General features: G+C 44.9%; 2 protein-coding genes across 2 annotated transcripts in view; one reads left to right on the plus strand and one right to left on the minus strand.

The window, feature by feature from the left end:
- Positions 1 to 7,963: 7,963 nt before the first annotated feature.
- Positions 7,964 to 13,305, minus strand: DPY30 (dpy-30 histone methyltransferase complex regulatory subunit). Its single transcript, XM_084261027.1, has 5 exons — positions 13,210 to 13,305; positions 12,683 to 12,754; positions 12,551 to 12,598; positions 11,141 to 11,283; positions 7,964 to 8,247 (listed from the first exon to the last, which is right to left on the minus strand). Exons 2-5 carry the CDS (start codon positions 12,716 to 12,718, stop codon positions 8,175 to 8,177), a joined length of 300 nt encoding a protein of 99 aa, XP_084117153.1. The 5' UTR covers positions 12,719 to 12,754; positions 13,210 to 13,305; the 3' UTR covers positions 7,964 to 8,174.
- A 2,664-nt stretch (positions 13,306 to 15,969) lies between these two features.
- The window catches only part of SPAST (spastin), a 35,595-nt gene continuing 27,556 nt past the window's right edge, over positions 15,970 to 24,008 (plus strand). Inside the window, exons 1-3 of the mRNA XM_084262530.1 lie at positions 15,970 to 17,056; positions 20,990 to 21,076; positions 22,311 to 22,394. Of these exons, the coding sequence (XP_084118656.1) occupies positions 16,654 to 17,056; positions 20,990 to 21,076; positions 22,311 to 22,394 (574 nt within the window). The 5' untranslated portion in view covers positions 15,970 to 16,653. The remainder of the gene's footprint in view (positions 17,057 to 20,989; positions 21,077 to 22,310; positions 22,395 to 24,008) is intronic.

Here is a 24,008-nt window from a genome sequence, read left to right on the forward strand (position 1 = left end):
CCGCTCTCGTTCGCCGTTCCCGCCCACCGCTTTGACAAGCTCGGAATGGAGCGGCCCCGTCCCGTGGGGGAGGGGAGGAGAAGGCGGGGCTTGGAGGGAGGGGTCCTCCTCGGATTGGTCGGTCGCGTTGCCGTGGCGATCGCTTCTGGCCTCGCTGATTGGCTGGTCTGTGTCTCCGTGGTGGAAGGGAAGATTACGAGCGCAGGTCAGATGAGGGGAGGCTGGTCGGGGGAGGTGGGGGAGACGAGCGGGGACCGAGGGGGAGCCCCGCCCTCTCCCCCCCCCCCCCCTCCTCCCCCCGCTGCCCTCCCCTGGGGCGCGGTGGCGGTTATCCTCACGCGACGTCGCCGTTAGGGGTGCGCGGCAGCCGGCCTCTTCCGCGCCCGCGGTCCCTCCGCCTCGGCGGGTGACGGTGCGGCCAAGGGGCGCGGAGGGCGCCGCCGGAGCCCCCCCCTCCGGCGCGGCGCGGTGCGGTGCGGTGTGTCGGGCCCCTGTCTCGCAGGCCGGGGCAGGAGGTGAGGGTGAGCCGTGTTTCCGGGAGAGAAGCGGCGCTCTCTGGCGCCAGGGGTTGCCCCCTCGCTGTGAGGCGATCGCAGTGCAGCCCCCGGGGCCGCCTCTGCTTCACCCAGCTCCGGGCACGGGCTGTGGGCCCAGGTGGGATTTCGAGGGCTGGAGGGGCAGCGCATCGGCTCCCAGAGGCCGCGGCTTCGGGCCGAAAGAACGGGGAGTGGGCTCGGCGGAAGCTCCTCGTTCCCGAGCTAGCGGAGTCTCCCTTCCGCGCCTCCCTGCCCGTACCCGTACGTCTTTGGCAGCGCGGTACGCAGCGAGGGCTGCGGGAGTGCATCCCTGTGAAGTCTCCAGCTCTCCTCGGCTTAGTCCTTCCACACCTCTTTATTTTATTTTTACTTTTAATTAGCCTGGTGAACGAACTGCGGCCATGGAGACATCATGCTTGGCTCAAAATAGCTAATAAGGCAGAACTGGAGAAGGGAGCATGGCCAGTACAAAAGAGGGGATGGGGAAAAGGCAATTTTAGCCACTGACGTATGAGATGCAACCAGGGGAGAGGAAAGCCAGGGGAGGAGAGATGAGGGGCTGCAGCCATTAAGGTGTTAAGGCAGACCGATGCTTTGTGAGGTGGAAAATGTGTGGGCCAGGCCAGGAAACACATTCTCCTTATCTCCCTTAACAACATTTTAGTCTTAGAAAAGTCCTCCAGCCAGTTATAAATGTGGGCAAAACACAGAGCTTTTGTTACTTTATATTTTTAAATGGCAAAACAAAGGAAATGCGGGACAAAGGCATTGTGTTGCAGGTTGTCTTGAAGATCAAAGAGGCTCATGCTGCAGATACAGCTGATGTAATTTTTATCAGTGAGGATCCTCCTTGGCACCCATGACACTGGCCTCCAGATGCAGCTGAGGACATTAGGGACTGGGACAGTAAGGGCATTGAGGACTGGGAATCTCCAATTAATAGTATTTGTGATAGGTTGTTGTGAGGAAATGGAACTGGATTGTCCCAGCATATGTCTAATGTTTTATGAAGCCTTTGCAGCTCTTACCACTCCTTATAGTATTCTGTTAATAATTTTCCAAATAGCATGTGTAAAAAGGTTAATGTAGATTGTAACTGCTGACTACAATCACAGAGCTGTTGCGCCCGACTAACATAAAAGTATATTGGCAGTTGGGATACCCATTTATAACTCTCACATCTTTTACATAGAGTTAAGTACTGGGAATAGTTCTGACCTGACTGCTAATCCCTCAATAAAGTTAACTAAATGCAGTAGAGGATAAATTTTAATCCACGGGGAAGAAAATATGTTGTGATTATATGCTTAAAAAAAGGTCACACCAGTGTATAGTTTAAGCTTTTGATGCACCACTGCCCCGCCATCCGCCAAGAACAGTTAGAGGAGGTTTCTAAAAGGAATACCTTAGAGGAATTGGAGGTTAAAATAGTTTTTTAATTAATCTGGTATTCCTTTCTTCCACCTAGAGGAAGAGCACTTCCCACTTGCCTTCCAATGAAAATAAAAGAACTTCCATGTGGTAATCTAGATGGTTTAATGAGTAAAAACAATAAAGATTTTCTTCCGGGTTTGCTGCCTTTCTTTATGCAGTGTTTTGAGGGGTTTTTTTTCCTCTTCAACTTGCCTTTTAAAACGTCTTATATATATTTCTATTTTTTTTTGGTGGGGTTTTAGTGCAATTCTGGGGCTGGATCCCTTTTCTCCTTGTGCTTCCTTTTAGGTTTCCTTCTCCCTTGCTTTTCTCATTAGCCTTTATTGTGTGTAGTTTTTTCTCACCTAGATTAGGATGATGTTTCTACTTTATGTAATGTGAACATAGTATCTGTGTAGATGCAGAGGAGCAACTGCAGGTCAGTGTTAGCAGGTCATAGACAGCACAGGCTTTTTTGCTAATCCTTTGATTGTGGCATGTGCCACTAACACCATGGCAACCTGTTTTCCGGTGAGCCACTGTCCTCTTCTGTTATCCACTAGCACTCTCAGTCAGAAGCCTGGTGAAGCTGCTTGTTCCTGACAAGGCTTGTCATCCATAGTTTAGTACTACAGGAGGAATTTCTGCTGTTTCCACTGGTAAGGGTGACAGTAGGATAGTTCTTTGCTCCTTGTCACAGCTGGACATAATCATAGAAGATACCGAGTTGGAAGGGACCCATAAGGATCATTGAGTCCAACTCCTGATACCACTGAGCAGTGTTTAGTGATTTGGGGGTTCTATTTAAACTTCAAACTACTACCTCCTGATTGTGGGTTGTTTCTCTGTTTAAGGGCTGGCGATGCGCTCCCACAGTACCACGTAATGTAAATGAAAGAGGCAGAAACAGAAAAGCAGGCAGCTCTTCAGTTAAATACAGCAAGGTGGTGCTGGGCTTCCTGCAGCTCAGGACATGGAGGTATGTTGGGAGATCCTCCTGCTTTGTCTGTAATTCTGAGCACTGTTTGTACTGAGAGAAGTAACAGGAACACTTACCTGTTCAGACCTACATCAGTTGTTTTTTCCTGAGGTACAGGGGAGGGTTGACACAATGCATAGTCAGATCCCCCAAGTCAGCATACCCTCAAAGCACAGACCACTGCTACACACGTATGTCTGCAGGCAGTTTGTTCCTTACCTGGAAGAAAAGCATGAAGGCAGATTGTGGCAAAGGAGGTTTGCAGTTGGTGTGCCCTTAGCATGCACTTTTCCTTGAGTAAGATCTGGGGTGCATGCAGCTTCAGCTGGCACAGGTTTCAAGGTGTGTTGCTTTCTTGCTTTTTGCTCTTGTCATCTTCTTCCACGTGGTTTATTTTGCTGCCCTTCTTATGCTTTTCACATTGTCCACTTCAGTCTCCTCCTCTCCAGCAGATACTTCTCTACCATCCAGCAGCCTTCTACCAGTTTAGGCTTCTCCCAGAAAACTAGTTTATTATGCACAATGCTAAACAGACTGAGAAGAAAGCACGTTGGAAGAGGAATATGACATGTTCCTAGTTCCTAGTCAGTGTTGCGCTAGCGCTGCTGTAAATGGCCCTGTAGTTACTCACACAGTATTTACATTTTAGTCCTCCCTAAGGGCTGTGTCTGAACAGTGAACACCAGCACAAGCAGTGCTGATACTTTTCATCATGGTAAAATACCTTTCTGTAGGAGCTGGCGTTCTGTACTTGTGTGACCAAGGCTACCTAGTCACTCTTAATAATGAATTCAGGCTATGAAATAGAATAGGGAACACAAGCTAGAGCTTTGCTAAGAGTAATTTGTTATGCAATTAGTACAATGATAAGAATAAATCAGAACCCATATTCTATCAAGCGTGGTAGGCACAGGGATTCTTCTCATGTGCTTCCTTTCCAACCTACGAGTTCTATCTTTCAGAATTTTTTAGATTTTTTTCATTTGTTTAAAGCAGTTATTTTATTTCTGGAAAGTTTGATGTGGAGAGAGAATTCTTTTGATCAGGCTGCATTTGTAATAGTGACAGGACTTCAGAAAATAAAAAGTGTTGCTCAGAGACCTGTACCAATTTTGGAGAAAGTCCTTGATAAATCAGAGATTTAAACAAAAGAATAAACAAACAGAGATTGGGCAAATCAAACTGTATTTTTAGGTGGTAACAGGCTTCAGAATGTGAGGATGTGGAACCCTTTGATCAGAATTGCTTTCAGTGGGAAATCCTTTTGTCTGTCACTGTCTCCTTCAAGGTAAAAAATAAAGTTGTGGAAGCATTAAAAAAGACAGACTTCAAAATACAGTCTGTGAGTCATAGATAATTCTTTCAGTTACTGAATAGTAACTTCTGGATATTTGATCTAAAATAGTAATCTTAGAAGATGTGCTTGTGTAGTGTTAACCAGGTATTCTGTTTTGAGCTTAATTTTACTGCCTTTTGGAGCATGTGCTGACTTGGTTGCTGGGGTAGTATGGAGAAAACTAAAAAATAATTGTTCAGGAAGCAAGAGATACAGGCGCTCAGCCACTTAGCAGTGGTCTGTCATACATCTGAAGTTGCTGCTTTAATTTATTTCTTCAAGCTTTTACTCTATATCTATTGATAAATTGTAGCCCACTTTATCTAGTCTCCTTTATATTGATAAGTTTTTCATTTTTATAAATGTCAAATCACTTGGGTTATATTTTGTACTTCAAAATTAAATACATTTATCTTGACTAAGCCTTCAGAACTGTTGTTTCTGGTGGAAAAGCAGTACTGCTCTTTCTGGATTGAAGTGGAGGAGCAAGCATCTGCCAAGTCTCTGCAAAACCTTAAGTGTTTTGTAGTGGGAAGAGTTTAAAACAAGTAAATGCTTGGAAAATTTGGACTTTGACATTACTTCACTAACTCTGAGAACTGGATTCTTCATATCTGACCTAATTATTCAGATAGTAACTAGCTATCTTACTCCCGTTACTGAGTACTCTCTGTGCAGCAGATCCTAATTGGCAAAGCCAATTTAACTAGCAAAGGAATAGGGCTGCACTTTGCTGACTTTTCGTATCTTTGCAAGAATCACTACAGTTTATTTCTTGGAGCTGGTGAGTTCACTGCTGCTAGTAGCACTTCAACCTACTGGAGGAAGCTGAAATCATAGAATCACAGGGGTTGGAAGTGACCTCAAGAGATCATTAGGTCCAACGCCAATGCCAAAGCAGCTCCCCAGCTCATATTGCACAGATAGGCATCCAGACGGGTCTTGAATATCTCCAGAGATGGAGACTCCACCACCTCCCTGGGCAGCCTGTCCCAGGGCTCTGTCACCCTCACTGTGAAAAAGTTCTTCCACGTGTTGGTGCGGAACTTCCTGTGCTCCAACTTGCAGCCATTGCCCCTTGTCCTGTCTCCACAGAGCACTGAAAAGGGGCTGGCCATTTCCCCCTTCATCCCATACTTAGGATATTTATAAACATTAATAAGGTCCCCCCTTAGTCTTCGTTTCTCTAGGCTGAACAGTCCCAGCTCAGTCAGCCTTTCCTCACAGGGGAGATGCTCCAGGCCCTTAACCATCTTTGTAGCCCTTCTCTGGACTCTCTCCAGCAGATCCCTGTCCTTTTTATACCAGGGAGCCCAGAACTGGACACAATACTCCAGGTGGGGCCTGACCAGGGCAGAGTAGAGGGGGAGGATCACCTCCTTTGACCTGCTGACCACACTCCTCCTGATGCACCCCAGGATCCCATTGGCTCTCTTAGCCACCAGGGCACACTGCTGGCTCATGGCCAACCTGTCATCATCTAACATCATCACCCCATGAACTTGGCTTTTTCGTTCTCTTGAACTTGCCTAGATGGGAAGACAACAGCAGGTGAGGCAGTGTTACCAGTGGCACCAACAGCTGAGTAGGTGGCATGGTGCTGGCAGGGACAGCTCACCTTAAGACTGGTATCCATACTCTGAGATTCTAGGTTGATGCAAGAGCTGTGCAGAGACCTGGTGTGTTTACAAGCTTTTGTGCAGCTGCTTGGAAGGTGTTACTGTAACAGGAACCTGACTGTATTCTGAATTCAGGCATGGTGATGTATCACAGGAAAATTGTTCTGTCTTGGGAAGATAAATAGTTGAGCTGCTTTTTTTTGTATGGTCTTGCACAGCAAACTCTTAACATAGAAATCTGGGATCAGCATAAGATTCCCCCCCCCCACACACACATGCAACAGTTCTTTACGGTCTTGTGATATTCTCACCCAAGGATGAAACCCTGGAATGCTGCTTTAGCAATAAAAATAGCAGTACTAAGTAGTTATGGTGCGTCCTTCTCTTCACTTAAATGTTATTATTCATTGTAGAAAGTCAAAACAGAGTTGTTAAAATCCTTTCAGTGTTTGATGGAACCTGTGTTAAACACAGCACAACAGAATTTGTAAACTTGCTCCACAATTTCTACATGTTTTCCAAAACAGAGCTTTTTGGGTTTGGGCTTGCAGATTTATTTCCTTTTTTTGTTCTTACTGTTCCCCAATCTCACTGCTCTCTGACTACACTAATTCAATGTTCCCCTATTAGCACATTAAGAAATGGGTAAAATATTGAGAGCCTTCCTAGTAAGAATAACAGCCAGATCTCATTGCAGCCCCTGCAAGTTAGCAGACAATTGAAAAGTTAATTTTTTCCTCTGAAGGATGTTTTCTGGCCACTCCTACACCCATGTATCAGTGCTATGAAAGAAGCAATGCTGTTAAACAAATCTTCAGACTACTATAGGAGAGGCATCTAGCAGTCAGGAATGAAGGGAAGGTATTATTTTTTCAGTGAGCCACCTGAGAGGCCCAAATATCTTTTTGTGAATTTATGCATAATTTAAAAAAAAAAAAGTAAATTAATCTCAGAAAAAAAATCCAAACCTTGAAGCAAATAATTTCATTTACAAGACTTTAACTGGTGTGTTAAAGCAATTAAATAAGAAACCCATCATGGAGATGGAAATGGCAAGATGGCAATATTGGAGTTTATTTGAATAGAAATTTAGGATTTTGACATAAGTGAGCAACTCACGGAAGCCACGTTTGCCATTCCTGTGACAGCCAAACAAATTATGGTCAGTCTCACAGTCTATTAAAAACTGGGCAAGGCTTAATCTGGATTCCAGCAGCCAGTGCTAGTGAACAACACTGGTTATGCTCCTTGTTACCAGTTTCAGAAAACAAAAATGGGCAACCTAAGGGCTGTATCTAGTCCCTGTACACACTACCAGTAATGCAGTGAGCCAGTTCTCCAGCTGCAATAGTCATATCAGAGCTTTGGCAGTATTTTTTCACGTGGTGCTTACTCTCTTCATTCTATCTTTTTCTCCCACTGCCCAGTCTTCTGGTGCATCTTCTTATATTGTACCTGAGGTGCGGGGCCTTTGGCCCTACTGAGAAGACTGCAGGAAAAAATAAACAAGTGGTCGGACAAAGATATTAAGAATAGGAGTAACAAAGTAAGTGTTAATAAATCGAAGATGGAAAAAAAAAATAATCAGAAGACTCAGTATTTTATGGGATAGGATTCTTTTTCAACAGAGAAAACATTCCAACTAGGGGGTAGCAGTACAGAGACCTAGTCACCGAACCTTTCTAAGTCCCTTCAAGTTTTATTCTGTGTTCCAGTTGAACCCAGCACACCAGCCACAGGAGATCAGTGACAAACGCTGAACAGCACCCATCAGTCACGTAAATAACTGGACATGTTGGACACTGTCTGCAGATGCTGAACCCAGTTGTCTGTTTTAACTAAACCCTTTTCCTGGTGTTCCAAAGCAAGCTCTCCCCTCTCTACTTAATCAGTCCATCCACAAAATCAACTCTAACTGCTCTTAATTATTTGCTTTCCATTTAGGTACCTTGCACAGGAAGAGTGCTATGTAAAATCAACATTATCACTCGTGATTCCCATAATAAATGATTCCCCTTTGGTTCATGCATTCAGGTGATGTAGCACCACAGAACTATTCATACCTTCAGCAGCAGCAGTTCAGTTTCAGTACTTTATTTTGAAAGTCTCTTAAAAGTTAGTTTAAAACAAGTGAACCAATGCAAGTGTTCTTTATTAAATAACTCAAAAGGTAAAGCAAATTGTGCCATTAAGAAAGACATCGTGGTTCCCAAGGATTTTTACAGCAGAAAACGAATTGCGGCAAACGAGCGTTTCAGTCTAGCAGCCACACTGTCCTCATTTTTATGGAGTTAAGTCCGGTCCTCAAATTGTGACTTGTTTTTTAAAAGATATGCTGCTAGAAATTCAATGGGATTTGGTGGTCTGTAAAGAAAAAAAGTAAACCAAAAGCAATTAGGTAGCCAAAGAAGTAATCACCTTCCCTGAAAAGCAACGTAACTCCTCCCAAACACAAACATTGATTTGGGGGTGACCAACTACCCAGAATCACCCTGCAAATTTCCAGTTTACATCTCATGAGTAAGATTTTACTAAGTCTTAGTCAGTCTTGGTTCAATGTTGCTAAATTGCTAAAAAGTTGCATACCTAGAATGAGGGTATGCTCTGTAAGCACACATACTGTATGTACATTAGCAGAACTCACACACATTTGCCTGTTTCTTTTAACTCAGGCCAACATAAGAGTTAATCTGTCAGTACTTTCATGCTTCATTGTCCTGCAACAGTAGCTTTGGCATTAGAGCAGTTTTCATGGTTTCTGGTAGCTGCCCTTTTTTTTCAAACCAAGCGACTAAACCTCCCATTCTGAAGAGTGCTGTAGTTCGCCAGTAGCAATGCACACTGCAGGCCTTAGCCCACAATGCAGGTAGGAGTGCACACTGCAGGCCTTTGCCCATAAATGTTCTAAAAGCTCCTTCAGCTACAGTGCATGAATCCTGCTAATTTGGATTCTTGCCTGCAGAATAAATGGCATGCTTACTACTTCTACATTGGGTCAGATCAAAGGTCCTGGTAGTGACCAAATACGCCTACAAAGAGCATAAAGAATGGAGGAAGTGCACAGAGATACTTCCCTGGGACATCTTTTTGGCCTCCAAGCTCATATAGTTAACCAGCCCCTGACCTGGCTTAATAATCATGAGTGGATTCCTCCACTACTTTCACCAGTTCCCCCTTGAGCCCAAGTCAAACATCCTCAACCTGATGCAAGTTACGTACTTCAATGATGTGACCTGTAAAGAACCATCTCCTTCTGTTCAATAAGGATTTTCTACCTCCTAGCTTCATTTGATTACTGAATCAGAATAGATAATAAGCAATCCATCCCAATATAGTATCTCCATGCTATTAATGATTTAACAGATTCCTTGTCTGTTATCTCTAAGAAATCTCTTTTCCAGATTTCTGTTCAGTCATTCCCTGTACAGATAGCATTCCATATACATTGTCACTCATCCTGCTTCTTCACATTGCACCAGCATACAGGGGAATTGGAATTACAATATTCAAAATGCATGAATATTATACAATTGATTAGTGATATTGAGGTTGGTTTCACCCCTCCAATTTTAAGTCCTACCATTCAAAATTTATTTGACTGAGCAATGCACTGACATATACATTTAAGAGTTCAAAGGTATTTTCACCAGGATAATTGTCAACTCTGGATCTACCATCTAATGTCACTAGCATTAGGGGATCTACTATCCTTACAGAGGCATAATTTTCTATTTATTTGTATTCTTATTTTTTTTCATAGATTCAGTTTTTCTTAGCAGACTGCCATAGTTTCACATCAAATTTCTAAAGTTCCTCTGCAACTATTTGCAATTGATCAACTTTGAACACCAATCAAATAAAACCCAACAGAAAACAAAAGATTAAAAAACCCCAACCTATTTAGTAAAACTCAGTATCATTAACAAATTCTGTCAGCCACTTTTTCAAATAGTTACAAATTAATCTTTACAGGATTGTAAAGTTGAGCTCATTTCACCATGAAAATTCACCATTTACTTCTACCCTCATATCTTCTAACCAGTTCCTCATCCATATAAAGGCTTTCCCTTTAATCCCTCAGCAGCTTACTCTTTTTTTAAAAGCCTTTACTGAAAGACTCTGCCAGAAGCCTTTTGGACATTTAAGCAGACTGTATCATAAGGATTGGCTCATTGACACCTTCAGTGAACTCCAAGAGACTTACAAGCCCTCACTGAAGTTGTGCTGACTCCCCCCAGACACATCATTTATCCATATGCTTACTCTCCTGGATGACAATTTCTATTTAATTCCAGGCACAGCCATCAGATGTACTGAGCTATTTCCTGAACATCTCTATATTCCTTAGAAAAATAAATCAGCAGCCATTAGTTACTTTCCAGTTCACTTTTATGCAGATTATACAGCAGAGCTGGTAGTTCAGCTTTGTCACCCCTGAGGTTTTAATATGCTTGAGTGAATAGCCAATTTGACCTTGGCAGTGTGATACTGTTAAGATTTTTCCCCTATACATTCCCCAACCTCTTCCAATTTTACTCCTGTGATGAGTCCCCATAAAGAACTGCTCCCAACATATTGAAGATTTTGAAAAAAACTAACACACAGGGAAAAAAAATATCTACTGTCTGTAGCACAGCTAAATGTTGGGTATCCACCTCAGGCTACTTCAGTCTGCTGCAGAACTTCCACAGATGTCAACTGGAGACCTGCACACCCTGTCATGCTGACTGATAAGAGATTCAGGTCACTCTGACAGCATAATCTTTACTCAAAGGATAAACCATCAGTTTGCTTCTTACTGTGGTGACAGTGCAAAGTCAGCCTCATCGTCTAGAAGGTGTTCTAATCTCCAACAAAGCTGAAGGTCAGGAATGATTTGTCTGTCTGTCTTCTAAATGGCAATCAAAACTCTTTATACCACACCACAAAAAACTTGTTCCAAACTAGAACAACTTGTTGCTTTGTTTCTCTAAGGTGATTTACTTGATAAAATAATTATAAATACATTTTCCCCTCCAAAACCTTTGCAGTAGCATAGCCACACTGGGAGATCACAAATTTAGTAAGTAACATTTATAACACCATATGCACCTAAGTAAGGAACACATCCTGCATGGTCAATCACAGAGCCTGTTTTAATGACCGACTTTCAACTTGCAAAACCATCTCTGGCTTGTGAGATCTGGAAAGGTGACACTACCCAAGTTTGAGACCTACCTTGTTTCCTAAGAACAGAAGGAACAGTGAAGAACCTTACCTCTCTTTTGCAAGAACAGCAAGTCCCTGTAGCAAGATAGGTACGACTGTCTGATCCAAGTAGGCACGTGTGGGTAACGACTGAAGATCCACCTTCTGTTTTGATGTTTTCTCTGCGTTTATTTTCTCATTTTCTACTATCCTCTGAGGTAGGAAAAAAAAAAAAAAAAAGGGCATGAACACTGGTAGTAGCAGCCACATCTACTCTGAACTGCAAGTGCAAAGTACCCACTTCCTGCAATTCTCTGGCAGTAACTCCCTAACAGCTTGTAAGAATATTTAAGTGCATCATTTTTTCCTAGCACAAAAAATAATTGTTAAATTCTTACATTTGGGGGAAACAACGTTAGGAAGTCATAAGGTTACAACAGAAGACACCCAAACTCTGTCACTGTTATTTCTCCTTTTGCATTGCATTTGCATTTACATTCTACACCACTGCGACAGGAACGGCTGCTAACAAGAGTGGTCCCAATTAAATGGTTCCTGCGTCCATGTACTTCTAACACTAAATGCTAAAAGCACTACGAGTTCAAGTCTGACAAAGGGGACTCTGTTACAAAGTCAGGAACTTTGAGACCTGCTCTACTAAAGTACAGATGGACACCTTAAAGAAAACACTTGCAGTAAGTTTCCAAGTGCCTTCTGGTCAAAAAGCGCTGATTCATCTTACACCATTAACTGCAATTAAAAGAGGACACCCCACCAGTGTCAGTAAAGCAACACAACACAGAATCTACCAATATATGACCAACACATCCCATGTGTTCTGGTCCTGTAGTGGACTCATACAGGCAAGCGGTTATCAGGAGAGGAATCTCAAAAGGCATTTCAGAAATGTTTCTGCAGAAGCTTTGCATAGAGTAGGAGCTTGTAATGAAGGGAGACTGAGGGCTTTTCTTTAATGAGAAAGTAAACAAATGTCATAGAGTTCTTATTCTAACCCACACTTTTGCCAGCAGTGGAAAGAATGGATTGTATTTATACTTTCTCAGCATAATTAAAGATAACTTGGAGTATTCCAAGCCAATATTTCTATTTACAATATGAAAAGAATCCCTCCCTTTGATAGAAATCCCATCAGCTCCTCCTATTCCACTCTCTGTAATAAAATTCCATCTGGCTTTTTGTAGTATAATACATCAACAGTTTATTGCATACTTGCAAAAAAACCCCACTTCATTAAAAGACTCATTATTTGCTTCAGTGCCATTTTAGTATAATGGAAGCAACACAATAAAAAATGTATTAATTAACAGTCATGCAAAGGACTAATATCTCTTGGTTCAGTTTCGATGTAACTTTCTTGGGAACAGGACACTTGCTGAAGTTAGGCTCAAGACTCAACATGTTTCTCTTTGACTGGGTATGAGACTTCCACTGCCCTTTACAGCAACAAAATCTGTGTTACCTCCACGTTTTCAGTGAGGCCGTATTCAGAATGGGGGTTTTCTGGAACCTGTAAAACACCACATGGTCAGCTGAGTGGGAACACGCCTCTTACGCCTGCAGCGCGATGCACGTAGAGCATTCCTCACCATACCTGTGGCTGCCCCTCCATAATCTGCTCCGCCTCCATGACTTGAGAAGGGGGATTTGCTGGACGTGCAGTAAGCTTGGGAAGCAATGGAAAGACCGGTCAGCGGGCTGGAAGACAAGCGCTAGCAGGCTGGCACTGCATCGCTGGGTTACTAAGGCACAGTAAGTAGCGAGGGAGCAAGGGGAGCTGCTCTGTGCTTCCCCCACTGCCCAACTTGCACACGTAGCCGCCCTCCGCAGAACTGAGGAGCGTCTCGAGGCTCCCGTTACGGCCGCTGAAGAAAACGGCGCCGGGACGAGAAAAAAAACCCGGCGCTCGACATCTAAAACGTGAGTCCCCACCGACGGGCCGCTCCCCTGCCCGGCCGGGAACGCCCGCGGGATGGCGAAGGAACCCCTTCCTGCCTCCCCTCCTGCCTCCCGCTCCCCGCACGCCTGCCCGCCGCGCCGCGTTACAGCGCCAGTGCCCGCGGGGACCCCGCCGCACCCCGGCCATGCCCTGCCCGCCCCGCCGCGCCGCGCCGCTCTCACCCGCCGGTGGGCCCGGAGCTCGGCGGGACAGAGCGGCGGCGCTGCAGCAGGGTACCGAGAGCTGCTCCACAGCAACAGGCGCCGCTAACGGAGGTGTCGTAAATTGTTTTGACGTAAAGTGAAACGGTCGCGTTGCCGCCGCTTGACCTACGGCGCACTACGCCTGCGCAGAGTAAAACCTCGCCCAACCTGAGCGCCGGCCCGCGGGGTTGGGAGATACAGACAGGAAGTTCGAGCGATGAATGATGCCATCCCAGGGCGGGGCCTGCTCCCGCCTCAGCCCCCTCCCCATTGGTGGGCGGGCGCGAGGAGGCGGTTCGCTGGGCGGCGCGAGTGGCGCCGCGGATCTTCAATCGCCAGAGCGCGGGGAGAGGGGAGTTGCTCTCGCCGGGGATTGGGCCGCTCTGGGGCGTGTGTGGCAGGGCAGCCGTCGTTACCCCGAGCAGCTCTCAGTGAGGCTCGCTTGGTTTTCTTGAGGCCGTTTTCCTTGTTGGAGCAGGGGCTCTGCCCTGCCCTCCCCTCCGCAGCCGTTTCGGGGTGTAGCCCGAGGGGCCTGGGTTAGGGCTTCCATCCGTAGGTGCCCTGTCAGCAATCTAAGGCTGGCGGGGGGCGAGGGGGGTTCTGTTCCTCCAGCGCGCCGTGGCAAGGTGCGGGCCTTCGGAGGTTTGGTGGGAGGGGAGCCTGCCGGTGATCAATCGGATCGGCAGCCGGGGGCTCCCTGGCAGTGTTTGTGCTGCCGTTGGTGAAGTACCCTTTCACAGCCTTGCGCGGTGCGGGTTGCAGAGCAGTGAGCGCTCAACACCAACTTGGGCTCCTTGTCTCTGTGTTAAGAAAGGGGCAGGTGCTCCCTTTTCTCCAGGGTTTGGCGTGAATGGTCCCGTCTTGGCTCGAGGGTATCAAGAAATGAAAAATCTACCATTTCTTTGCTGTCATGCTGTTGGGAATTACACCACTTCTGAATATCTCCGCCTAGTTTTTGTTGGAGTTTTTTTAATTAAATTATGTGTCTGGTAGCGTCCTTTGTGCCGGTGGATCAAAAAGGCCTTTAACCTTTTTATGTTTCTTTGAGAAGGTAGTTACATTCCTGTAGTGTGTCCCCCCGTTCCCCCCCCCCCCCTTTTCTTTTTTAGAAAATAAATGTTTTGGTTTTTAACAAGTCAGTTCTTTTTTTTTCTGTCTTTTTGCTGCAGTGACAACAATGCACATGGAATATCTCACTAGTGCTCTTGAAAGGTCAGTGATAAGGGGAAATAACAGAAAATGCCACGTTCTCATTATGCTCTGATGTAGTCACCCGATTCTTAATTGTAAGGTGACGTGTGTGAAGATCTGTGAAATTAATAATGGTTACGGAACCAACAGTGTCATCAGCGTGATAAGCAGGCTCAAAACCCGTGGTGTGGTCGCCTCCAGATTTGATACTCAACTGATGGACCTGGAAGCATAGCAGATCCACGTGCTGTTTTCATGTCTGAGTACCTGGTGCTGGCAACCTTAGCTGGGGTTGAGGAAGCCGAGGGAAAACACAGAAGGGAAATACGGAGATTTGTTTTTTCTAAGGCTTAAACAAAATGTGAATACAAATAAATTCTTAATGTGAATAGGTGAGGGCAAAGTGTCTTTGGTATTCCACAATTTCTTAATTTTTTGTATTGGTAAACGAGAATTATATATTAAAAGAAACCCAACCCTGTTAGGTATATTGACAGGGAGCAGAAAAAACCCCGAACTTCTTCCAGTTATGTGTGGACTGGAAAACACGGTATTTTCAGCATAAAAGTACATTGTTCTTCACACAAAATACAGAAGGAAAAAAAAATTGCACTAATTTTACTTTCTCTAACAACGATTCTAAGTTTGTTTGGCTTTATATGTTATTTTACATGTTAAAAGTCTGTATTTTATATACTAAGGAAACGAATACTTGGCACTTTTGTTAAAAAGACTCCTCAGTCATGTAAAAAAACCAATATGGATTACTAGGGGGAACTTTATTGGAAGTGGCTCTATGTGGTATGAGCAAGCAGTAATAACACCGTTTGTCTTACAGTAATCTAGGAAAAGACATCGAAACATTGGGAACAACAGTGACTTCAATCTGGTGTGTCCTCTTATTTAACACACCCCACCTAGTTGGTGCACTGAATTAATTCGTATACGTGTTTCTATAGTTTTGGAGACAGTCTAGGCTACTGTATGCAGTTGTGGGGTGTTGGAGAGGGATGATCTATCGTTATGTTACATCTGTAGCTTTCAGCATTTGGTTTGTGGAACCATGAGTGTGTCATGATGCAAAACAAATCAAAAATAAGAAGGGGGCAAGACTGAAGCACGGAAGAAGGGGTTTGCTTTGGTGTTGAATATAGCAGTAGCAAACCCACAACTGAATGAGGGAATGCTGATGTGTGGAGGCCTCCCTGTTTGTGAGCCCAAAGCATTTTAAGATTTGAAATAAAGGAATAAAGAGCTTGAGGATCTGCATCATCAGGGAAGACTCAGGTAAATATTACAGTTAGGCAAATAATTGGTAACTGGCTGGGACAACTGGCTATTCAGATTTGCAGTGAGGGTGGAAAAAGAGTTAAAGACCATTTTTTTTCTCTTTTCAACATGATGTGTATGTATAATGTATATTCAATTACATTAGTTTCCTCCATGAGAGGAGACAGTCTGTCACTTCAATTACAGAAATGTGGAGCAGACAAGGCCACGGAGAGGATTTTCTCGGGGGGCAACGCTGCAGCCACGGGAGGAGGGACACAATAAACGCCAGGCTGTTACACTTGTCTCTGGCAGAGGCCCGGGACTTCGGAAACGGGGAAATTCCCCCGAACCCTCCTCATCGGCCTCTCAAAGCGACTGCTGACGGGGAGCCACGCGAGGTAGCTGCGCTGCACTTTGTCTGCAGGGCGGCTCGCAGCTCCAGTTGAAATTATTAATTCTATTAAATTATTCATCGCCTTTCCGCTCCGTGCGGCGGTCGGGGCCGCGGCAGCCCGATGCTCCTCTCCACGCACAGAGCTGACAGGAGGCGCGGCTCAACCCCGGCCGGCGGCGGCCTCCCTCCTTCCCTCCCGCGGGGGACCGGGCCGCCAGTCGCAGAGGCCGGGCGGTGGGTTCGCCGCGCACTGCCCGCCTCCTCCGCCGCGGGACTACATTTCCCGGCGTGCAACTCTGCAGTGGCGCGAAGCGAAGCGCTGCGGCTGTTCGCCCGGGGCAAGCCGGGAGCTGTAGGCGCTCCGCGCCGCCATCCCCGCCTCCTATTGTCGCCGTCGCTACGGCGCATCGACAATAGCGGTGCTGGGGGCGGTGGCGGCGCCGCCCCGCGTTCGGCCGGGGCCGCTGCGCACTCCTCCCCCTGGGGCTGGGCGAAAGGGGCGTCGCCGCCGCCGCCATGGCCGGTTGTTGTCAGTCACTGGCAGCGGGTTATGGCGACAGCGGTGAATGAATTCTCCGGGCGGCAGAGGGAAAAAGAAGGGCTCAGCCGGCTCCAGCTCCGCGCCCCCGGCCGCCGGGGCCTCGCCTTCCTCGCCGCCCGGGCCGGCCCCCCCCGTGCCGCCGGCGGGGGCGGCGGCAGCAGCGGCGTCCCCCCACAAGCGGAACCTGTACTACTTCTCGTACCCGCTCTTCGCCGCCTTCGCCCTGCTTCGCTTCGTCGCCTTCCAGCTCGGGCTGCTCTTCGCCTGGCTGTGCGAGCGCCTCTCCCGCGGCGCCCTCATGGCCGCCAAGGGCAGCAGGGCCGGCGACGCGCCCGAGCCCGGCGGGGCGCCCGAGACGGTGCGGGCCTGTCACAAGCGGGCCTTCGAGTGCATCTCCATGGCGCTCCGCATCGACGAGGACGAGAGAGGTAGGGGAGCGCCGGAGGCTGCCTCAGGCAGCCGGGGGGAGGCGGGCCGGGCCGGCCGGTGTTGGGGGGGCGGGCAGGGCCTCTCAGCCGGACGCCAGCGGCCCGGGGCTGCCGTTTTGGGTTAAACGAAAGCCGCATCTGTGAGAAATGCGGGTCGCGAAGGCTCTGTGCGGGAGGGTGAGCTGTGTGCCGGTGCCTGCGGGCGGCTGCGGTGCTTGGCTCCCCCGCGGTCCCAGCTGGGCCCGTCCCTGCACCGCCGGCAGGCGCAGGTTGATCCAAAGAGCCGCGGTTCGGACTGATTGCCCAGGCAAAGCGAGCCTTTGCATTTCACTTGAGCGACTCTAAATTAAAGTTTTGGATGCGGAGGTCTGGGTGAGGCAGTTACAAATCCGGGGCGGGAGTGGGGGGGAGGTGTGTGTGTGTGGTTTAACCAGGCCACCCGGACAACAAAAGCATCAGGGACAATAACAGGGGAGCAGCATCCTTTAATGTACTGCCTGGCAAGGAATGGGAGCGTTGGAGTGAGTCTTCAGGAAGCTGCTCTCAAACTGCCCATTTGGAGCCATCTAACTTTTAAGGAAAGACATATTTACTCATATTTTGGCAGTTGCTTTTAATAAATGCTGTAACTGTTTAACATACTTACTCTAAAATAAAAAGCAACCCATCACTCTATGACTAGAAGGATGTTTAGGGTCGGGTTAGATAAAATACAGGGGTGAGGTGGTTTTGTGGTTTTTCATTTTATTTAGCCTAACTGCAGCAGCAGAACTCGAAGTTTAGTGATTCTGTGAACTCTATCAGCGTGCAGAAGGTAGTCATTAGGGGTATGCTGTGGTGGGTTTTACAATGCTATGGAGGCACGAGAGCATTTTACGCTCTTTCAGTTGAGCTTCAAGTGAAACTGCTGTCCTAGGGGAAGAGATTGAATATGTAGGAGTAGGCCTTCAATGGAAGCTACATGCCGAGAGCCCTGTAAAAGCAAGGAATGTGTCTTGCTTTGCACTGACAGTTTGGGAGTGGTAGCGGTGACCTCCGAGGGAGAAAAACCCATTGTGTGCAGCCAGGTTAGTTCAGAACAGATGTACAGTGTAAAGGCAATGAGGGTCGTAGGTCGAAAGCATGAAAGAAGGTGAGGTAGCTTAAAACTTCAGTGTTGTTGATCACTGCTCTGTGAAGAGTAGGTAACCCTTAAATTATCAGGTGCCTGTCCTACCAACGTGGCTTGTAACTGTTGGTGGTTTGAAGGGTAAGCCTTTAAATACCAATTTTAATAATGGACTTGTGTTATAGATACTTTTAGAGTTGTCATATAAGGATTAGCTGCACAGATCATATGTTTAGTAAGAAAAAACCAAACTTGGCTGCTAACACAAACTGATGCAAAGCTGTTATAACCCTGCAAATGTAACATTCATTTCACTGAGAAAACACACTTAGCTTTAATTCCTGGGTTTGTTATTTGTTTACCTGGCTTTACTGGAATACATACGTGCCTTTGAATTTATTTGGTGTGTTAACAAGGTTTTACTGACAACCCACAGAAACCAATTTATTAGATATAATGCATGAAATGCTTGGGATTTCTGGGTTGTCTAATGCCCTGTTAATTATGTGGCGTTTTTGCTGTTCTGGAAGCTATGTGCACTTCAGTAATTATGATAGCACTTCTAGTAATTATGCTTCTGAATTACTGGGGAAGTTAATACTCTGGATTTGGTAGTTTCCAAATCAAGTTTAACAACCTTTACTGGGCCTGAGAAGGCACATGTGGTGGGTTGACCATGGCCAGCAGCAGAGCACCCACATAGCTGCTTGTTTGCTCCCCTCAGTAGGTCAGGGGGAAGACCAAAAAGTGAGAAAACTTGTGTTTCAGCATAAAGACACGTTAATATGTAAAGGAATGAAGTCGGTGGAAGACAAGTCATGGAAAGGCAATTACTTACCAATGCCCAGCCAGTTTCTGAGCAATGGCTGCCTTGGAAGACAGCCCCTCTCCTGTTCTGCCTCTGCCCAAGTTGTTACTGTTGAGCATCGTGTGATATGACATGGAATATCCCTTTGGCCAATTTGGGTCAGTCATCCAGCCGATTTTCCCTCCCAGCTTCTTCATCACCAGCCTACTCCCTGGGGATCTAGAGTGGGGGAAAAAGAAAGCCTTGAGGCTATGCAAGCTGTTCAGCAATAGCCAAAACATTGGTGTGTTATCACCTGCTGTTTTGGTCACACATCCAAAACACAGCACCACAGGGCCTGCTGTGAACAAAATTAACTCTGTCCCAGCCAGATGCAGTACAGCAAAGCTTCTAGGGAGAGTGACTTTTATAAAAAATGTCTTTTTAATTGTCTTAAGCACTGAGAACTAGTAAACTGTTCAGCGGATATTCAGAGCTGCCTTTGCTAACAGTTCAGTGCTTTCAAAACTTCTCTACTTGAAAGGGGAAAGTGAGATTTTAATGATGACCTTGGCATGTTCACCTGCTCTTCAGAATAGCAAAGCAATTCAGGCAGTAGCAGAGATGTCTGGAATCATCTCAAATTTGATTTCTGATAGCCACAGTCAGGTGGTCATTAGGTGTAGATTGCAGTCAAAACTTTCTGTAAGTGATGGGAAGAAGCTTAAAGAAAAAAGGCCATGGAGAGGACCAGAGCCACAGAGCTTTGATGATTTAGTTTGGCTTTGTCCTTAGCAGTCAGGATGCATGAGGCTGGCAGAGAAAGGGCAGTAATGAAATGATTCCCAAGTTGTGTGATATACATGACTGCAGGACAGTGCTGCTCCTGTGGTCTGTGTTGCAAAGAGCGAAGCGTGAAATTACCTACACAGTGTAACTTGCCAAATGTTGTTAAAAAGGTTTTGCACCTGGAGAGGAACAAGAGAAAACCCTTAATAATAGAAGTGCATTGAAATATTTTTACTGGCACTAAAATCTGCTGGAAAATAGATTTGGGACTGAAGTTGCCAAAATACCTGAGTGCAGAAGCACTGGAACCAGAAGTTCCCTGGTAACTGGCATTTGGGAATAGTTCGTGAAACTTCATCTCTTCTGAAACTAGGGTAGTGGTATTGGAAGGCTTCATTTTAGGGATTTTTGGTTTTTCTAGCATTGACAGCTTGTTAATGCTAATTAGGTATTACAATTTAAACCTGATGTGCTGTATTCCTGTGTGGAAAGGCGTGGGTAGTGTGGCGTGGACTTTTTAATGGAGAGTATTTATAGAAGGGGAGCAGTGTGAAGTAGATACTCCTATCTCTTCAGTGGGTTATTTGCTGCCATGGTGTCAGGGCATCGTTGGGACAGAGGTGTACTCTAATTCTTTATGTATTGTACTTCATGTGAAAGTTGACATGAGCCTGCAGTACAGCAATTTCATGATGGGATGGACACAGAAATACCCCCATGACAAATGAGCTGCTCTGTACAAAAGTTAACTGGAGGAAAAGTGTCTCTTGTCTCATTGGTCCATTATCTTTGATTCGTTGCTTTTCTTCTTGAGTTTCTGTGTTTCTGATGGTACTTGGGCATTGGCTGTCACTGGAAGATTGAGGCATGTCTCAATTTCATGTTCCAGAAAGAAAAACTGTTAACTTCACTGTTTCTGTTATGAATAATAGGTGTAGGCTTCCCCCCCACCTCCCAGGGTTTGATGTAGGTTTTTTCTTTCTTAGGGGACTGATCTCTTCAGGGTGGATGGAGAAATATTCAAACAGGCAAAAGTGATTTGAGGCTGGTGTAATATCTGCTTTTAATAGAAAAGTTTATTTGAAGCATAGCTGTAAAGTTGACAGTGTCCCTTTAAGTGTTTCTTTAAATCATAGACTTTTGTTCAGGTATTTCTTCCTTCCTCTTACTTGTTTTATGCAGCATTATATGGAACCATTCCTAAGTTTTAATTCATTACAGAAAATAATGGGTTCACTTCCTTTTTAAGCAGGACAAAAGGAACAAGCTGTTGAATGGTATAAGAAAGGAATTGAAGAACTGGAAAAAGGAATAGCTGTCTTAGTAATTGGTCAAGGTAAGCCAGTTTTGAGTTTTGTGGTAAAGATTTTGGTTTATGGCTTCTTTGAAGTGAGGGCTAAATATGGTAGGTGCTAGGAATGGTCTGCTGTATGAATTAACTCACAAGAGTGCTTCTTATTCCTATTTTAGCTGTGGGTGGACACTGGTCCATTTCTCTGTTCTACCTTGATGTTCTGGTTTGTAACTCTCACAAATCTTGCTCTATTTTCAGACTGTCCAAAATCATAAGCAGTTCATGAGAATTATGAAGTAAACCACTTGATTCCTTTTATAATGGGAATGCCAAAATACTGAGCGCTGTTTTGATTTGCAAAAGTTGATGGTTCATGTGCTCATTCATGCAGGATTTTACATTCCCTTCAGTATAATTAAACAAGAAACACCCCTGTTTGGAATAGCCTAGCACTGTGTTCCCAAATTGCGTATGCCAAAATAGCTGAACATTATCAACAAAGAGGAAAATGGAAATGTTTTAACCTGTAGTGTAAAAGCAGGTACATACTATAGAGACATGGGTGTAGAAAAAGGACTTGCTGAGAATTTCTGTCCTCGAAGTAATAACAATAAACCACTTCCTCAGGAAAAGCCCAGACCTGTAACTGCTTTTGCAGACTGCACTTTCCTCAGCTATGTTTAGAAATGTTTGTGAACAGTATATGTTGACATGCCACTTACTCAGCAATACCAGTGACATTTGATAATACAACCTGTCTGAATTGCACAGTTAAAAAAGAAACCCAACAACCACAAAACAAACAAAAAACTTGAACAGGCTTAATTCTTTTAGGAAGTAGTAGTGTTTTCCGTAATTCTGTGTGTTTGGAAATGTAAAGGGACACAGTCAACTGAATTTAAATCTGTTGATTTTGCCAAACTGAATTATTTCAAACTGTACTTGCCTCTCAGTCACTTTTCAAGCTTTTGAAAATATTTTCATTGGCTTCTGCTCAGAAGAATGAGGTGTCAAAGAACATGTATTAGGTCAGCGTGAGATGTCAGAATATGCAGATCAGTGTTTAGGTTCTCACTGCTCTATGAGCAAAGCAGATGGTATCAACTAACTTTAAATTCTTGATTAAGTTGAAAGCTTTAGGATCTTTCATTAGTTTTGCAATGAGGGGGTAGATAAGGTGTGGGAAGAAGAGGAGGGAAGGCTGGGTGTCGGTATTATAGCGCTTCAAAAAGTTAATTTGCCAAGTTGTGTTTTAACATTGATTTTTCTTTGTAAGGTGATCAGTGTGACCGGGCTCGACGTCTGCAATCTAAAATGATGACAAATTTGGCAATGGCCAAGGATCGCTTGCAGCTTTTAGGTACCAGTTACAATTCATGACTTTGGAAAGCTTTTCATTACTTGCACAACTCCATGTAATGCATTCTTCTGAAATACTGCTTTTCTTTTTAAAGTGGAGGAGTTATTGTTTGTGTAGGGCTCTGAAGTTTGGTTTTCAAATGAGAGTCAGTAATAATTTTTTTCAATGCTGCTGATGAATTTTGAAAGTTGGGATCTCATGACCCACTTCCCTGTGCTTTAAGACATAGGTGTAAAAGTAACTGCAAAGTCTTTATATCATAGCACACTTCACTTGTAAACTGAGGAAGTCTTGACTAATTCTTGTTGGAGTTAGTTTAGGATTTCTGTGTTAGAACTGTAGTAAAACTGATATACTGCTACTCATGGGTGCTAAGTATGCTTTCTCTAAGTGTAACTGCTGTTAATTCTGCTGTTACTTACGCAATTCCAATAGTCAGGAAAAGTGTTATATACTGTAATAATAATTCTTCAGTATTAACCTAGAATCATAGAATGGTTTGGGTTGGAAGGGACCTCAAAGATCATCTAGTTCCAACCCCTCTGCCATGGGCAGGGACACCCTCCAGTAGACCAGGTATGTGGACTCTAAGGTTGTGAAATCCTAATTTTCATAGTTCTTATTTAGTACTGTTCTGTTTTAAGATTGGCAGGTAATATCGCTTCTTTTCAGAGCCAGGGTGTTGTATAGTTTTAGAGCTCCTAATGGATAGAGTAAAGCAGGCAGGATTGGAAATGACAACTTACTGTGTAGCGGGATGGACAACTGATTCCCCCCTCCATCAAGCAACAAACCCACGAGTCTGTGTAGTGAATCCTGTAAACCGAGAACTCTGAAAGTGCTTTCAGTTCAGGCAGTAAAATTAAAATTGAGATTTTTTTTTTTTTTAAAAATCTTTTTGTACTTGCTCTTTAGGAGAAAACACTTGGATTTAACTTGCACATCTCCACCTTTAATCTTGTGCTGTGCTGTCCTGAGTTCTGCTAACTCCCCCTCCTAGAAGCATATAGAGTAGATGGGAAAAGTCATGTTCTTTTCTTCTCTTAGACTTATGATTCAGATGCCCTGCCTGGTGACAGGGAAGTTTTGACAACCACAAGAAAGTGAATCCCTTTTGTTTTCCATTAAGATCCCGGTGTCCTTAGTTCTTTCTGAAAAAAAGAGATGGGAAGGAACATGGGGTGGAAGACACTTCCAGCTTCTATGTTTTATTACTGGTGTTGGTCAGTAGTGCATGCAGAAAAGGTGTTTTCTACTCGTTAGGGTTAAAGGCTGACTCCTAGGGGTAATAGAAACTAGGGAACAAAAGAGTGAAAATAATTATATTCTTATAAACTTTAAGATATGTCGTGCTGCTGGCACCCTAATTGCAACTAACTAGAATTTATTTATTTAAAAAATGTGCTGTTCTTTAATCCTTGATGTAGCAGTGCCTGTATTTTGTGGATAGTGCTTCATCCTTGCTTGTGTTACTGTAGTAGCACTTGAGGTGTTGGTAAGTTGCTTACTTGCTGTGCTCTGATTGAAAAGATGAAAAGGGTGAACTGCAAAACATCTCAACTTGAAGTCAAGCTGGTACCGTCATCACTTGCTATTTGTGTTCTTCATTCAGGC

This window comes from Gallinula chloropus (assembly GCF_964237585.1).
Source record: "Gallinula chloropus genome assembly, chromosome: 3".
Lineage (NCBI taxonomy): Eukaryota > Metazoa > Chordata > Aves > Gruiformes > Rallidae > Gallinula > Gallinula chloropus.

What these genes read in the sequence shown, in the direction of transcription:
- DPY30 (XM_084261027.1), bottom strand. Translation starts at nt 12,718, where the DNA reads ATGGAGGCGGAGCAGATTATGGAGGGGCAGCCACAG. An exon ending in TTATGGAGGGGCAGCCACAG is followed by an intron (nt 12,599 to 12,682) that starts GTATGGTGAGGA and finishes GGTGTTTTACAG; the next exon opens with GTTCCAGAAAACCCCCATTC. An exon ending in GCTGTTCTTGCAAAAGAGAG is followed by an intron (nt 8,248 to 11,140) that starts GTAAGGTTCTTC and finishes TTTTCTTTACAG; the next exon opens with ACCACCAAATCCCATTGAAT.